Source organism: Callorhinus ursinus, unplaced genomic scaffold (genome assembly GCF_003265705.2).
Source record: "Callorhinus ursinus isolate GAN/ISIS: 27379988/994484 unplaced genomic scaffold, GSC_fseal_2.0 scaffold21, whole genome shotgun sequence".
NCBI classification, from domain to species: domain Eukaryota; kingdom Metazoa; phylum Chordata; class Mammalia; order Carnivora; family Otariidae; genus Callorhinus; species Callorhinus ursinus.
This window is the reverse complement of record NW_027397083.1, coordinates 22,359,583-22,377,668: the sequence shown is the minus strand read 5'-3', so window position 1 is coordinate 22,377,668 and position 18,086 is coordinate 22,359,583. Positions and strand designations below refer to the sequence as shown.

At 36.0% G+C, this 18,086-nt stretch overlaps 1 protein-coding gene across 1 annotated transcript in view; it reads left to right on the top strand.

Annotated features, from left to right (window-relative positions):
- ANO3 (anoctamin 3) overlaps window positions 1-18,086 on the top strand; it is a 440,613-nt gene that overhangs the window by 136,719 nt on the left and 285,808 nt on the right. The window contains exon 2 of the mRNA XM_025879336.2: window positions 872-946. Coding sequence (XP_025735121.1) covers window positions 872-946 — 75 coding nt within the window. The remainder of the gene's footprint in view (window positions 1-871; window positions 947-18,086) is intronic.

Genomic DNA, 18,086 nt, shown 5'->3' with positions numbered 1-18,086 from the left:
CTAATGAAGGAGGCATACAGATAAAGATGAAGGAATTACTATAATTATAAGCATAAGAAGCGTTGATTGCTACCACTTACTATGAACTGGGACCTAGGCCAGAACTTAACATTAGAAATGCTACTTTACATACACAAACTTGAATGTTTACAACAATATTCCAAGGTAGTTATTATTTTTCCTGTTTCTGAGTATATACTATCCACTATATTTTATTAGGTATATTTTGAGGCTTAGAAACATTTCTGGAGGAAGGCTTGTCTAAAGGGAATGATTTAAAGGGAATGATTATTTCTAAATGGAGGTGTCACTTAGAACGGTGACTGTCAAGGTAGCCTTGGAGCTGAATCTTCTTTCAAAAGAGGAGCAGACTTTCCATTGATCTTGTGGGTAGAGAAGGCATTTTAGGCACAGAGAAAAGATTGACCAAAATTCCAGAGGCAAAGAAGTAGAGGTCATATTCAGGGAATTCTGGTGGGTTTAATATGGTTGCACAGAAAAGCAGGGAGTGAACAAAGAGAAAGATACAGCTTTTGAGTTTGAGAGGGCAGGGTATTAGAAGAGGGTATTACCCAGGGAAAAAAGTAATTGGAAAATCTAGCCATTCTAAACTTTTTCAAAGTTGACAGCTAAAACAGCTTGCATAACAGCACATAGACCTACCCACCTGCTTAGTTTCTAATGCAATTTACTGAAAACTTGTGTCTTCCTACGCATTTCTTTATAACGAATTTGACCTATACCAGATAGCAGTCTTACAGCAGCTATAGTCAACATGAAAAGCTCTTTTTGCATGATAATTTTCTATTCTCTTTCTGGTCTACTGAGTTCCTAAGCAAAATTTTTCTTACTCTTTTGTTCACTCTTACAGGCTTGCAAAAGTTGTGCTCATCTCACTGTGGGCTGGAGAAGAGTGTGTGGGCTGCCAAAGGCAAACATAATAAAGGTAAGCTATGGGGGTAGATTTTCAGGTGCTCCCACCAGCTTTGCTCTTCAGTACAATGGAGTCGCAACTCCATTCTGTGGGAAGTGAAAATTTAACACTAATTTGCGTATCACATTCATGTTATTAATTATCAATGTGACACTTTAGCTTATTATGCAGTTTGCAAAGCACATTCATATCTGTAATTTATTTAGTTTTATCCCAAGCTTCTAGTGAATTGCATTTACTTAAAAATGTCTTTTGCAAAATCTTACATACAAAAACCTTTGTACCGTTTGTTCTTAAGAAATGTGTTCATGTGGGGTGCCTGGGTGGCTCAGTCAGTTAAGCGTCAGTCTCTTGGTTTCAGCTCAGGTCATGATCTCATGGGTGTTGAGATCAAGCCCCACGTCCTGCTCTGCACTCAGCAGGGGGCCTGCTTGAAGATTCTCTCCCTCTGCTCTTTCCCACCCCCCCTTCAATAAGTAAATAAATCTTTGAAAAAAAAATGTTCACATTATAAAATAGTAGCTTGGTAAGTATTAATAAATTAATTAGCTAAAGGTCACTGCCAAACCATTTGATATTCACTTACTTACAACTTTTAATGTAAGATATTTAATATAGGTTATATAGAATCTATATTATATATAATTTATATATATATATATAGGCAGTCCCTGACTTATGATGGTTTAACTTACAGTTTTTCTGCTTCATGATTGTGCAGAAATGATAAGCATTCAGGAGAAACTATACTTTGAATTTTGATCTTTTCTGGGCTAGTGATATGTGTACCATACTTTTTTTTATTTACTTATTTTTTTTAATTTAAATTCAGTTAATTAACATATAATGTATCATTGGTTTCAGAGTAGAGGTCAATGATTCATTGGTCTTATATAATACCCAACGCTCATTACATGTATACCGTACCCTTATGATTCTCTGGGCAGTGTCAGCCACAGCTCCCAGCCAGACAGCCAAACAATCATGAGGGCAAAGAACCGATATACTTAGAATCATCCTGTACCATACAACCATTCTGTTTTTCCCTTTCAGTAGAGTATTCAGTAAATTACATGAGATCACCAAAACTTTATTATAAAATAGGCTTTGTGTTAGATGACTTTGCCCAACTGTAAGTGTTCTGAGCCTATTTAAAATAGACTAGGCTAAGCTATGATGTTTTAATAGGTTAGGTGTACCATGCTGTACATCAGGTCCCCAGGAACCTCCATTCTATTTTCACAGGGGCTATGCCCGTTTATATTCCCACCAACAGTTAACAAGGGTTCCTCTTCCTCCACAACCTTGCCAACATTTATTATTTCTTGACTTTTTTGATAATAGCCATTCCAACAAGTATGAGGTGCTCTCTTTCAACTTGCATTTCCCTAATGATTAGTGATGTTGAGCATCTTTTCATGTACTTCATCATTTGTATGTCTTCTTTAGAAAATGTCTATTCAAGTCCTTTATCCAGTTTTTAATCAAATTTTTTTTTGCTATTGAGTTGTAGGAGTTCCTTATATATTTTGAATATTAACTCCTTATAGATCGTTTGCAAATATTTTCTTCCATTCTGTAGGTTTCCTTTTTTTGCTGATTGTTTCTTGGCTGTTGAGAAGCTTTTTAGTTTAATTTAGTCCTACTTGTTTAATTTTACTATTGTTGCTGGCACTATTTGTGATTTTTTTTTTTGTCATATCCAAATGTTTGTTGTCAAGGAGCATCTTCCCTGTGTTTTCTTCTAGTAGTTTTATTCTTGTGAGTCTTCCATTTACATCTCTAATCCAGTTTGAGTTAATTTTTGTGAGTGGTATAAGAAAAGGGTCTAATTTCCCTAGTCTAGATGTGGTTATCCCGTTTTCCCAATGCTGTATTGGTATTATTAATATATCCTGTGAACTTCATTGCCATGACTCCACCTTTGAAAAATGTTCTGCTTCCTTCTATCAAAGTCGGATTTCTGAGACTATAACTAAAAACCAATCTGTTACCTTAGGATGCCTCTCAGAAATCAGTAGGCCAGATTTTTTCTGGTGTAAAGTTTGCCAATCTTTCTGTAGTATTTAACATCATTCACTATTTTGCCTCTAAGTAGCTTTCTTGTATTAAGTATTATACACAGGAAATTATCAGAAGTTTTTTCATACCTAGAAGAAGGTGGAATGAAAATTGGCAAGGATAAATGATGAGTCAATGAAGAATCACATGACTAAAAACAGGCTTTTGGATAACATTAAATGACAATTAGAATATTAGCAGGAACTGGTATTTATCAAGTTATTCTACGTGCTGAGGACTGTGTTAAACTGTGTGGATTGACTCCTCAGCAACACTATGAGGCCAGGGTTCCTGTCAAATACAGATTTGAGGAATGAGGATCAGATATGTGAAGTAACTTGTCTGTGGTCTAGCCACTTCTTCCCTAGTAGGGGCTTGAACCAGGACTTGAATCAGATCTGTCTCCTAAAAAGACAGAGGTCTTGACCATTTACAGACATTGGTGCAATCCTAAAAATTAGTGACACACAAAATTTCCAACTGTGGAAATCAGAACTAGAAGTGTTGTTAGAAAAGGAACATTGTTAGTTTGTCTTCAGACCTGTGTATGAGATAGTATTTTTACATGATAAGCACTAAAGTCCTATGTGTAGATAAATAAATGACTAAAGAGGAGAAGGATAATTTACTAGGCAACTCTAAGTGGATTTTTTTTTTAAAAAATCCACAATTCCAAGTTCTTATTTTTATCACAAGTGAGTAATTTGTCATACTTAGATTCACCTGTAATATTAAATGATGTGTCCTTTCTGTCCTGGTATATGCAAATTTCATAGACTTTCCATTTCTTTTTAAAATTTTATTTATTTATTTGAGGGAGAAAGCAAGCACACGAGAGGGGGGAGGGCAGAGGGAGAAGGAGAAGCAGACTCCCTGCTAAGCAGGGAGCCCGACATGGGGCTCTATCCCAGGACCCTGAGACGAGACCATGGCCTGACCCAAAGGCAGACACTTAACCACTTGAGCCGCCCAGGGCCCCAGAGTTTCCATTTCTAATCAAGAAATTGACATCCTGGGGCTAACCTGTTTCCTTGTTAGCAAGGCCTAGGCCTCCAAGGCCTACCCACTCCAGAGCCAGGTGAGCACAAACCAGACCTATCAGGGAAGATCTCTTGCCTCCTTTCTGAAGCCCCATGGAAACAATCCTCTGTACATTGTACCCATTTTTGTATATTCCTTAGTGTCAAGTCAGGGTATTCACTAGTTTATTTTTTCTTGGGAGTAAGAGGCAAATTTTGTCGCATTTAGCTTGTTTTGTTTCAAACCGCATTATTAAGGTATGATTGACGTACAAAAGTTGCACTTAACGTATAAACTTGATGAATTTGGAGATAAGCATACACCCGTATATATACACATATACATCACCAGCACCAATGCCGTAAACATACCCGCCACCTCCAAAATGATCTTCCTCTCCCCTTATTTTTTTTCTTTTGTGGCAAGGGAATGGTGGTGACCAGGGGCTGGGGGGTGGGGGGAAACAAAAACAGAAAGGGTACAAAGGGTCAAAAGGGTACAAAACTTCAGTTATGCAAGTTGATTAAGTTCTGGAGATACAGTTATGGTATAGTTAACAGCACTGCACTATGTACTTAAAATTTCGCGAACAAGGTAGGTTTTATGTTGCATTTGTTTGTTTGCATCACGAGACTATTGCAATTCCATTGTTCCAGTTACTCTGGCCAAACGCCTTATAGACTCCTTGATAGTTCTTACTTTCCATATAGGTTAGTTAACTCATCCTGTGTTCAAAATCTATGCATAACCCAACTGTTTCTTATCGCCTTCACTGTTACTACTCTGGTCTAAAACACTGTCACCTTCCCCCTCCCCAGAAAATTGAAATACCTTCTAACTAGTGTCCACCATAGTCTTGACTACCCCCTCCCACCCCTCACACATTCTCTTCTTGACAGAGCAGCTGTCAATAACAACAATTATTTTACAAGTTAAATCAGATTATACAACTCCTCTGCTCAAAAACCTCCAAAGGCTTTTATCTCATACAGACTTACTTAAAATGAGCTGCCATTCCCAGTTACCACCCCTGATTTCAGCTCCTACTGATGATCTCATAGGGCAGAGGGCCTCCTTGTGGTTCCTCCCACCTCTGGGCTATTGTATTGTTGCAGCTTCTGTCTGGAACACTAATGCCCCAGACATGCCCATGGCTTATTGCCTCACCTCCTTCAGGACTTTGTGCAAACATCACTCCCTCAGTGGAGTGCTGAGTAGGCCTTCGATGGCCATCATACTTAAAATTGCATGCCTCTGTCCCACCCCAGGGTACTTATTTTTCTTCACAGGACTTATCTGATATACTATCTTTTGTTTTTTTCAAAGTGTACATACATTGGAGAAAAAAATTTTCTTTTTCTGTTTCTCCAAATTTTCTGTTTTTCTAGGCACTGATCACTACCCTCAGTGCCTAGAACAGTACTTGATTAAATGGTAGGTTCTCAAAAATATTGCTGATGAAATGAACTATACAGTAATGTGTCCTTAAGAAAGTGGTATTAATAGTTTATAATTTCTCTGACGTGAATTGTAACATTAATCTGAGATCCTTAGATAGCAGTCTCTGCTTTTGTTATATGTGTTCTAAACATAATCATTAGCCAAGTCCATGACTACTGTGTATGTTTGTGTGTGTGTGTGTGTGTGTGTGTGTATACACACATATGATTCCCTAGTATAAAGCCAAGCACTAATTGCCTCCCACACTGAAGACTGATAGTGTTCCCATCTTAAAGCCAGATTAGTAATTGTGGGGAGATTCATATAATTCTTCTGGGATAAAGGTCCAGATGTTCCCCTTAATGTATTAAAAGCTTCCCTCTGAACACAGCTCTTATTCTCCTGGACATGGTAGATGATTAAATATCAAAGGAATATAGTTTACTTCCATTTTCTTAGGAAATTCTGTCTCAAATTAATTCCAAATTATTGATGGAGAATGTAATTTAATCTTCATTGTTACAAACCAGAAATTGTTGCTCCTATTTATCATTTTATTCTAAAATAACATCCTAGAAAAGTGCAATCTTAGTACCTACCCCTTCTATTCTGAAAATAAAAAGAGAAAGCTAGAACTTCTGTAAAAAAAAATATATATATATATATACACACACACACACACACACACACACACACACACACACACTGGAGTGACCTTCCTTTATTAGGACATGTACTCATTCATTCATTCATCACAATATTTCAGTGGGTATCCTTTGCAACAGACACTGAGGTAGGTGCAAAAGTACATGAAGAAAATGGAAAAGAACATTAGATTCAGAATTAGAAGAACCAAATCAGACTGGGGCATATAGTAGCAGTGTGACCTTGGCAAGTAATCATATTTTTAATGAAGAAAATGAAGGTGATAATACACATTTCACAAACTTGGATTTTTGTGTGAGTACTGAAAGAATTGAGTTGTAAAATCACTTGTAAAATGCTATATAAATATAAGCTTTTTTACATAAAATAAAATATGATCATAAGGTATTTCATAATATAATGAAAAGGAAGTATGTAAGAAAGAGATTTAGAGAAAGAGAACATGACTGCAAAGGATCTCTTCTGAACATAAAAACTTCAACAGGAGAAGGATATATAAATGTTAATAATAAAAAGCAACATCTGCCTGTCCATAAAGAGATAGAAATACAATTTGCGGGTCCTCAGTCGAAAGTTTAATTTCAATGCGGCAAATTCCATAAGGGCTGATCAACAGAGTAGCATTTGAGTTATGCCTTGAAATGGAAGTAACTCACTAGCAGGTCATTTGTCCCCTCTTATAAGATGGCTTAGGAGATGATTATTGCACTAATATAGCATGGCAGTCAACTACATGAGCTTTAGAGTCATGTTACTTTTTTTTTTTTCAAATCTTAGTCATGCATTTCCCTAGCTGCAGGATTTTGAGTATATTCCTTAATTCCTCTGTTCCTCAATTTCCCCATTTATAAATTTGAGATATTACTGACCTCAGAAGTCTAGTATGAGGATTACGATAAGTGCTTAGCATACTAAGCTCCCATTCAGTGTTAGTTGCTGTTATTCTGTTTATTAGTGCTATTATTATTGTAAGTGAGGCAGCATACAAAATTCCTGTTGCCAAAAATGGATTTTCAGAAATACCGTGCAGCAATATGAGGTGACCCCTTAGTATGATAAGTGAGAATGGTAAGTTGGCGATCTTCCCTTCTTCCTTTTTGTTTTTGTCTACTTCTCTATGTTAGTGTCTCCACCTTCCAGTGGCCCTTGCTGCAAACCCACCTGGTGCTCAAAGATTTGGGCTCTTCTTTTCTTTAGAACTCCATGATTCAGGAATCAGGGAACACAAGAAATAAGTTAAGTAAGTGATAAACCAATTCAAGTTATATTAGTAATAATTTAGTGAGTTTTTTCTCCATTTTTAATAAAAGGTGTTCAGTGAATATAATAAGAAGCAAAAAATAAACACTTTATTTGGGTATTCTAATAACCTCCTAAACAAAAAAATCGTGCTTTATAAGTACAGACCCATCATCATCATCATCAAGCTATTTAACACTGTATAGCTATTTATAAGTCATATCCACTTATTACTGGTTTTAATCCCAATGGTTTTACAAGTTAAATAAGTGTTAACTTTTATTTTATATGTAATCTTTTTCTTTAAGATTTTATTTATTTATTTGACAGAGAGAGACACAGCCAGAGAGGGAACACAAGCAGGGGGAGTGGGAGAGGGAGAAGCAGGCTTCCTATGGAGCAGGGAGCCCGATGTGGGGCTCAATCCCGGGACCCTGGGATCATGACCTGAGCCGAAGGCAGACGCTTAATGACTGAGCCACCCAGGCGCCCTTATATGTAATCTTTGTATCCTTTTTTATAAATTCTAGGCAGGTTTGTAAGTTTGTTATTTGAAAAAAAGAAAAAGAAAAGGAAAAAAAAAACAGCTGTGATGATCATACCTACCTGTGGTATTCAGATTATTCAGATGATGAGCAGTCCATCTAGTTAATCAGTCTATAAAAATCTCTGTATTTTATATTACTTCCAATCTCATCAGTCCATAAAAATAGCCAGAGTCCACTCTTTTTCTAGTCCTCATTCTTTTCCTTCCCAAAATTTGAGTTTTTCTAGCTCTCTGTGTTTCCTCTTTGCTCCCGGCTGAAGCAAACTCTCTGAAAGAGTTTGTTGCAAGTTGTTGGAACAAGGTTCATACGAAGCTCAGAATGTCCCCCCTTTTAGGGCCTCGAAAGGACAAGTGGATGAGTTAGGCAGGCAGTCCACAATATCCCAAAAGGAATTGGAAATGGAACTAAATCTCAACTTCAGGAAAAGTGTGATAAATTGGAGAATTAGAGAGGAGGCACTGACTTTTCAGTTCCACTTGACCTTTAACAAGTGATAACCAAGTTTCAGTTTTAATAGATCCCCCAATTTTTCCAAGTTACAAATCCAAATATTTATATAAATATCTCAATTTAGAATGTTGGCAATGCCTTTAAATCCTTAAAAAAATTCTAGGTAAGCCTAATAAAAGGACCCCAAAGCTGGATTTGTCTCTTGTTAATAAACCCGAAATCTCTGCTCTATAAGCTTCAGAATTTTGAGAAGGGACAAGATAAACAAAACTTAGCCCTGTTAATATTGCCTGTCCTTCATCAAGTGGCTGATGAGTTACACCAATATTTTGTCTCTCTATGCTGTTTACTAAAGGCCTATCATCTCTACTAGGGGCAGGGGTGAGAACAGAAAGGGTGAATAGAGAATAAAATTATCTCCTGCTACTAACAAATGAGGGATGAGGGACCTATGGTTCAAGTATTTATTCTAGATGGGGTCACCGTAGTTTCTGGTTTGCCAGAGACAGTCCTTATTTATAGCTGTTATTCATCCAGTGTAATCATTAGTAAAGATTCCTTTCATACCAGTTGGGGAAATAAATTGTGGTGGCATTAGTACTGGTTACAAGTGTCATAGCTATTGACAGACCAAAATCGCATGGATGCAGGGACACAAGTCAATAATTGCTAAGTGCTCTCTGAGATAAAACCATTATAGTGTCCAGACTCAAAGCCAGATTAGCTGACTCTAAATTCAGAACTCTTTCCATAATCCAGACTGTTTTCTACATTAAGTATCAGAGACCTATCTTATAGACACCAGAACTAAGGCTAAGAGAAACAAAATATACTCGGGCACAGATTTTAGGAAGTAACAGAGCACAGATTTTAACTGAGATCTTCTGAGGTCAAGGCTGCATACTTTCCCAACCATCTCCCTGTTTGGAAACCAAATACCAAGCATTATGCTAAGCATAAGTCATTACACTAAAGGTACAATTTGGTGATGTATCTGTTAAGAGAAATAGAAACCTGAGAAGACTAATCATTAGGGACATGACTAACTGGCACAAAAGAATCAGAACAATTCATGATTCTATATAATTAAGTGCTAAATTATTTGGTAAAGATGAACAAGTTCAGAAGAGACTTCATGTGGGCTGGTATATTCAAGGAAGAGGTGGCGCATCAACTGGGCCTGGGAAAACTTGGATGATGAACAGCAGATGGAGAGCATTCCCCAAAGAGGAAACAAAGAGAAGTATTTTGGGCTGTTTTTGTGAGGCAGATCAAGGAATATATTCTGACCCAAACAGAGTTTGTCCTAGGAAGTCCAGAGAAATCTGGTAGATAAATTAGTTTGGGCCAGATGATGAGAATGTCCTTAATGTTTAATTTTGTTTTACCCATACATATACGTAACTTTACATAAATGCATACATGTGGTTATTCACATGCTTTTGAATGTATAGTTGTTTTTCTTTTTCCCTTTTTTGGTTTCCTTCTCTCCTTCTCTTCTTCCATCCAGTTGTATTAACCTACTTACCCATATTAACAGCCCAGTACGTTGCTTTCTATATATTTTCTCCCTGTCCAACTAATCAGATAGATGCCCTAGTAGGAGAAACCATAATTTACCATATTGCTGGGTATGAGCTTTGTTCCAGTGTTTTGCTACCAAGACCAATGATGCAATAAGCACCCTGACATGTGGGTCATTATTTATGGCTGCTTTGTTTGAATGGGATAGACTTCTAAGAGATGGATTATTGGTTAAAATAGGCTGTAACGCTTCACAATTCCAAAGCAATATATGAAAGAATGCTTTTCCCAACATTCCCTATAAAAATAGATAGCATAGCTCCTTTCCATTTTTGCTAATGTGAAGAGCTTAAAAATATACCTTACTATTTTAACTTATATAGTTCCCTGACTACCAGAGAAAATTTTTTTCATTTTAATTTTTTTTAGATTATAATCTTACAATGTGGTCTGTAAATACTCTGCCTTATTTTTTTTTCTGTTTTGCTTTACTCTTCCTTCTTTTTGTTCTTTTTATTAATGAGAGTTCAATCAGCAAAGCAGAATGAGATATACTTTAAGTATTATGGAATAGGGATTTATTATAGGAATGAGAATTTACTCAATTATTGGAGTTTTTGGAGAAGAGTCCAAAAAGGGATGTTGGAGAATCAGAGAAAAGCCACTAACCAGCTCTCCTGAAGCACTTGGTATGACAAAGGAATCAGAGTTTGTCAGGGAATCTGGAGTGGGACCATGATGGAGCGTTGGTGGAGCCCCCTCTGGAAAGACTATAGCTTCTACACCTGCTGGTGGCATGGCAATTCCATAGAGAAAAAAAAAAAGAACTGGACATGGTCCTGGGAAAAACTGGGGCTAGCTAGACTCTGTCTGCACCTGTGTCATTTTCTCATTGCTTGAAAGCACAGTGACCTTCAGAGTGCAGTGGCTACTGCTTTCCTTTAAGTTTACTAGTCTTGCACAAATGTCTTTTTGATCAGCTTTAACCTGGAACCGTATTGGGAAGGCAATTCTGGAGAACATAGCTGTAGTTTAGTGAAGTTGACACAAAAGGCACATAACAAAGCACATGATCGATTTTTGTGAATGTCAGCAAAGTACAAAGATAATGTATGATGACCTTATAAACTTCTGTTAAATGAAGTTCATTGATTGTAGTAAGTCAGTCTAGATCTTTATTTGTTATTTGGTCCATTATACTGTTTAAATTTTTTGAGAAGTATATATTGTCTTCCATTACAATTGCAATTTTGTTGATTCTATCATCTAATTATTTTGCTTTTGTATTAAAGGTTGTACAGTTTGGTGTGTAAAATATATGACTTATATGTTATTTACCAATTATACCTTTATCTTTAGGTAATGTGTCTCTTTAACATTTTAGTCCTTCTAATGTGAAATTCCATCATGACTGATATCAATATTGCTAGACTTGCTTACTTATTTGCATTTACCTGGAATCACTATGACCACCCTTTATTACTTTGCATTAAATATTTATTTCTTATAGAGTACTTATCTTGACTTTAATCCAGTTTAAGTCACTGTCTTTTGTGGTGAAAAAGGAGTGCTTATATTTGGAATATTGGCCGATAACTTGATTTCCATTCCATTTTGCTTTAAACCTATAATTTATGTTGATTGTTGAGTCCACATTTTCCTTTTCCTTATTTTTCCTGGTTTGATCAAGGTGTAATACATTTCATTTGTTTTCCCCGTGGCCAACTCATCATTCTTTCCCTTTTCATTAAATATTACTTTTTATTTTCCTTGTTCTCATAATCAAATCAGTTAAACCAAATTATTTGTCTATTAACATATATGCTTCTCATTTGCCTTTTGTTGATCCCCTCCCCAATAAAAGATGATCTTGAGACTATTTTCACCTCCTACTTTTCCTTTCTAATTCTCCCCTCCTTAGACTTCTGTAACATTCTTACTTCCAGAACTCCCAAATACCTGGATTTATTGAAATTAATAATTAGAATTTATTTCATAGTGTTTTCTTTTCAATAACCTTTTACAATTCTTATATTAAGTATCCCTGGAGAATGTATTATTGTCCATTTGAATTTAATTAAGTAAATAAAGATTTGATACTATTAAATTTTATTTTTCTCTTTGAGGTCTTTTTTCTAAGTCAACATTTTTTTTTTAAGTAGAACCCATAAGTGTTTAATCAAACAGACTATGTAAGTTATATATTCCTCAAATTATTGCAAATCCTCAAATTTCTTCCTAGACTTGAGAATAATTATATCTTGTGTAGAGGTATGTGATTCTGGGATGAAGTCATTTATATCATCAACCTGAAGAAGCTATTCTAGCTTCTAGCATTGCAGATTAAAAAGTGTGATCAGTCTCTTTTTGGTTTTCCTAAGTCAATATTTTACTGATTCCTTGGTGACAAAACCTAATTTGAAGACTGGAAAATATAGTCACTAGAGTTAACATGCAAACTTTCCTGCAAGGGACTGTAAGAAAATTCTTGGTTTTATTGTATAAAATGTGATGCTATAGTTTTTTTGTTTGTTTGTTTGTTTTAAATGTTTAACCACTGTTTTACCATAAAACACCACAAATGTGGAATACTTAGAACTTCAAATATTTAGGGATTATATAACCATTTGCTATCTATTCTTAAAGAAATTATAAAAATGCACTGTTCTTCTGGTATAAAGCTTGCAAAGCCTAAAAATATATATCCTGGCTGAATTTGGCACATAGATTCCAGTATATATTTGTTAAATGTACTGAAAAAATATGTAGCTTTCTCTTATTATTTGTAGAAATTATAGGAAGGGAGGAAGAGGAACTTTATTTGATATAAAGTATGAGTTACTGTAAATTCTTCACAGTAACATTATGTGATCATCTACTCAGCGATGCTAACATAAATTATTTAGATCTACTGTAATGAATACAAGGGCTATAACTGACACATTGATTATTGATACATAAATGTTTTCAAATTGCCAATATTTATTTTTTAAGTAAATTCAAAGGTGTCGCATTAAATAATTAATTCAATAATCTTTTCATCCTACAGCTTTTATTTTGGCAAACTGTCTCTTCATCATATCAGTGTTTAATTTCAGACCCTACTCAAGTTCGTATTGCCACAAAGTTTATATTTGTAGGTTTTCTGTACCATTTCCACTATTTTCCTTCAGAGTCAAAAGAGGAATAATCCTGGTCAAACCAGCCATAAGGATTGTATTTCTGAAGTCAGAGCAGAAATTCTCTTTCAACTGACAAGAAACCTAGAATATGAGGGGCAGAATAGAAGTTAGGAAGCATCTAATCCATCAACCTCCTTACAGATAGGACACCTCGCACCAAGAAGGCAGAGTGGTTTGCACACTGCTAGACAGCATGCCACTTTATGCACCAGGATCAGTATATAAGCTCTAGACTCCCAAAGTAATGTCATTCCTTCCACATTTCTCTGCTAAGTTAAAGAGGAGGCCTCGATAGCCAAGTGCTGATTTTCTTTTTCAATTTTAAATCTGTGCTACTATTGGATTAAAATGGCATAATACATTTTCTACCCAGATTATTTTTAAATACTTTTTATCATTTTGTACCTTTTTACACTTATTTTTCTAACATAAGTAATATGTATTTGGTGGTTAAAGTGACTGCTTGACTTACTGTCCAAAACAGGACACATTTTAAAGTTTGAGCTATTAATAGTTACACTGCAACAAAAAGCAACCCAGAACATTGTGTCACTCCAGGAATAAATGGAAAATAAGGTTAAAATATTAGTGAGCAAAATGAGAAAAGATTACTTCACTCATATCTTCTTTATGTAGGCTTTGATATGTTTTGAATTTCATTACCATAGATCTATCTATGCATATATTTTTTTGTAAAAATGGGTCTTACACTGAAATATTCTTTTGCAATTTGTTACTAATAAACAACATACCAGGAAATAAATATTCATGCACACTATCTTTTTAAAGGATTTATTTTTTTAAGACTTTATTTATTTATTTGTCAGAGAGAGAGAGAGAGAGTACAAGCAGGGGGAGCGGCAGGCAGAGGGAGAAGCAGGCTCCCTGCTAAGCAAGGAGCCGATATGAGACTCAATCCCAGGACCCTGGGTTCATGACCTGAGCTGAAGGCAGACACTTAACCAACTGAGCCATTCAGGCATCTCTAAAGGATTTCTTTACATTTTTAATGTCTTTGGAAGAATGCCAAGCCAGCAGACACATTCTTTGCTCCAGCTGGACTGGTTATGTTCAAATAGAGACCACAGTGTATTCACAACCAGTCACTCCAGCTTCCCAGGGGCCACTCATATATTTTCTCTGAAAAGAAAATAGGTAACTGCAGAAGCTACTTTATTTCCACCTCCAACTGGCAAACACCCCAACAATGCATACAGCACAGACCTACACCAGTCAGTAGAAGCATCAAGCTATCAGAATAGACACTAGCCATAGACAACTACTACCTCCACACCCAGAACTCCAGCTGAGTGTTCGTGGAAAAGTTGACTCAAAAGCATGGAAATTCACCAAATGTGGTAGAGCGGTCAATATGACCAGAGTATCAGTTTAAGAGTTTATGAAGATGAACAGATGTAGAAAATAAGACGTAGATTCTCAAAACAACAGAACAGAACCAATCTTTATGAAATTATCTACCTAGAATAAATAAAATCACAGAGCAATATAAAGCCACAGTCTTGCATGCAGATTTTGAAAGGTAATTAATACACCAGACTTATATTTGAATGTCTAATTATTATAACCTCTTTTGACAAACAGGAGAAATGTTTGTGCTAACTTCCAAAAGCGTGTATATATAATGCATAATACGAACATAAAAATGCCATGAAATGATGTTAGTCATATTCTATAGGAATTATAGGAGATTAAATTCACATCTAACTGGCTTTATCAGTGGGTGGATGTGGAAAGAAGAAGTCTTCATCTTAGAAATGGCAGTGCTCTGGGGCCTTACATGATGAGTAGGGGTTTGGCCAGCATGACTAGGGTAGGAGTTTTAGGATGAGCATTCCAAATGTAGAAAACAGCACCAGCAAAAGCAGAGAGGCTTATGAGGAAGAAAACCACCGTAGGACCAAAACTGAGTGTAAGAGAGTCTTAGAAACAAGATTAGAAAGTGCTGAGAGCCAACCATGGGGCTCGGTGAATGGTAGAACAATGAACATGGACTCCATTCTACAGGCAACTTGAAATAATGGCAAGTTTTTCAGCAGACGTAAAATATAAAATGTTTATTCCACTTTGTCCCACACATCTGCCTTCTCTTAACGCTGTGTTCTTTAAATCGTTTTGTGTCCCTGTCTCTTCAAAACACTGTGTAACAAGACCACCTCAGGCTAGATTCAGATTAGGTAGAAGCTGCTGATTTTCCTCCAGTGCTTTCTCTTAGTCACTTATATCCATTAGGAACCTCACTGCTGAATGCTTCTCTGAGCATCTAGCCTGGCTGTCAGCAGGACTAACCTGTTGTTATACTGTCACATGTGGCCAGGAACCCTAAGCTTTGGGGAAGCTATTGTTAAATTGTACTCCACCCTTCCATTTATCACAGCACTTGGTTTTTTGAAGAGCTTGTTTGTGCCTTTAATAAACTATGGATAGCAACTAGAACCAAGAAAGTAGTTAATCTATTAAATATATATAAAATATGTAAATGATTTAATATAATTTCTTTTGGTTTTGCATAAGGAAGACAACTGCTCAGGTCACTAAAGCAGCATTTTTCTTGAAGCCATTTTAAAATTTTAAGTTAATTGCTTTCTTTACCTATTCATTAGTAAGTATTCATTCATCTTATGTGATAGGAACTATACTGGTTCTGAAGAAATAGGAACGCTTAATCTGCTCTCAAGGAGATCAGATCTCCCTATAATAATGTCTCGAGGAGAGCTCTCTCTCCCCTTCTCTCTTCCTTACTCTTTGCAAATAAACCCATTACCAGTGTGACTTGGCTATTTCATTTTGCCCATTAATACCTTAAATAACTAGATTCTAGAAGGGGAATGACTGCAAAGAGAATTTCTTTGTCTCAGTTTCCATTTAGGCAAAAAGAAGCAGAATTGGCAGTCCCAGTTTCAATTAAGTCATTTATTCAAGACCCAAAGAGGTAAGGACAGAATTCTCTCTGTTCCTGTGATAAAACACAAAATGGGGAAGTTCACAATTGGCTGAGCTGAATGGTCATATTTCAGAGTTCAAAGGAATAAAAAAACCTCCCAGTGATGTAAAAACAGAGTTTCTTACCTCTCTGGGAGGCAAAAGTTAGCGTGGGGGCTGATAAATTAATTACCTAAGAAGGACAGGAGACAGGTGGTGAGCTGTGGGAGGGCGGATGCAGCAGAGCCCTGTGCAAGGAAGCAGAACGAAGAAAGCCATGGTCCAAGGCTGAACAAGAAAAATTGGATTTGTAGAATGATAGTGAAGGAGTTTAAAAATATATGTATATAGTCAATATAAAATCAGTATGTATCATTTGTAGAAAGTAGAACATGTCAAAAAATATGGAGGTCTAAAAAAAAAATCAGCCTTCATCTTTACTTGCAAAATTAGTTATTTTGGACATTTTGGTGTGCTTCTTTCCAGTCTTTTTTTTTTTAATATTTTGCAAAACATAGTTAAGGTCCTTATATATGATAATCATGTTCCCTCACTGAACATTATATAAAGTATTTTCTCATCTTTAAAATTTGAAGAAAGAAATTTGAAACCAAAAATAGTAAAAAAAAAAAAAATCAGTTTAGCCTTCCCTGATGAAGATATTAAATATTCATTCCTAAACTTTCTACAGTGGAAATGTCAGATTCAAAATATTTCCTCTTATCAGATCATAGGAGGATTTATTTTTTAGAAAGGTCTTTGTTCAAACTCTCCACTTTCAGAATACACACACATACACATACAGCTTTTCCTTCTCTTTGCATTGCCTTTCCTGTAAAGCAGATGGTGCTTGAAATTGCCTAGGCCCCTCACAAAAGCTGTTCCTCTAGCAACCTTCCTTAAAAGACGATTTTAAAATAAGCAAAGATGTTCTTTGAATTCCCTGCTAGCCAATCTGTCAGTCCAGCCTAAAATATTACTAATTAAAAGTAATCAACTTTATGAGAAGATAATTTAATCATAGTTGCACTACAGAGGTTAGGGTGCCATGGTGTTAGAAATACCAAATCACTGTTTTTATAATTAATTTCTAATGAGGTTCAAACTCTTAACTCATTCCTAGCGCCAGTGCACACATCCTTGCCTCCTGCTGACTTGAGTTTGGAGAAAATCAGACATCAGCACAAAGAAGAGGTTCTAGGAAATTGAAGATGTCCTTATGCCTGGAAGTGTAGAGTATAGAACCATGGACTTTTAATTCTTTCAACTGTTCCTCCTGATCCTGAACTGAATTAATGCTCATATTTCAAAAATATTTCTGATTCTAATATTAGTGATTTAAAAGGGTTTGAAAAAGAAGATCAGATCCTAAGGGGTTGTAATTATAATAGTACGTGATATTTATTGAGTTTCACTTTTCTGCCATGAACTGGTCTTTAAATCTATGATCTAATGTAATCCTCACCTATGAGGTTGGTGGTATTAGAATCCAATGAGTTGGGCTGTACCAGAATGACCTATGAGTTGAGCTATATGAGAATTTTCACTGCAGATGAACAAAACATAACAAAAACACCTTCAGGAATTCATTTATTGCTTTGGGTTTCAATGCCCTCTTCTATAAAGCAACTGTAAAATGAGGCTCTGTGGAGATAGTCTCTGAGGTTTGTTCTAGATTTTCAGTTGAAGATAAACTCACACTGAGTTAATTTTTCATAACCAAGTATTTCTTCAATGCTTGCATCCTGAGCTTTTACTGAATGTTCAACATCTTCCTTCAGGAAAAAACCATTATCCTTCATTAAAGAAGACTGCGCATTCTTCACTATGCCTTTCCCTGAGAGTGGAATCCAGTTTCTCTCTCCTCAGGGCCTAGCCACTGAAAATTCTAGAGAGATCTAGTCAGAACCACCAGGCTGAGACTAGCCAACCTATGAAATATCATGAGAGATATTAATAAATTGTAGTTTAAAGTTTTTCGTTTCAGAATGGTTATGCAGTCATACTTCACTGGAACGTCTTCTTGTTCAAAGCAACATTCCCTTTCCTGCCTTTGTAAATTATACACTACAGGTGAAATCA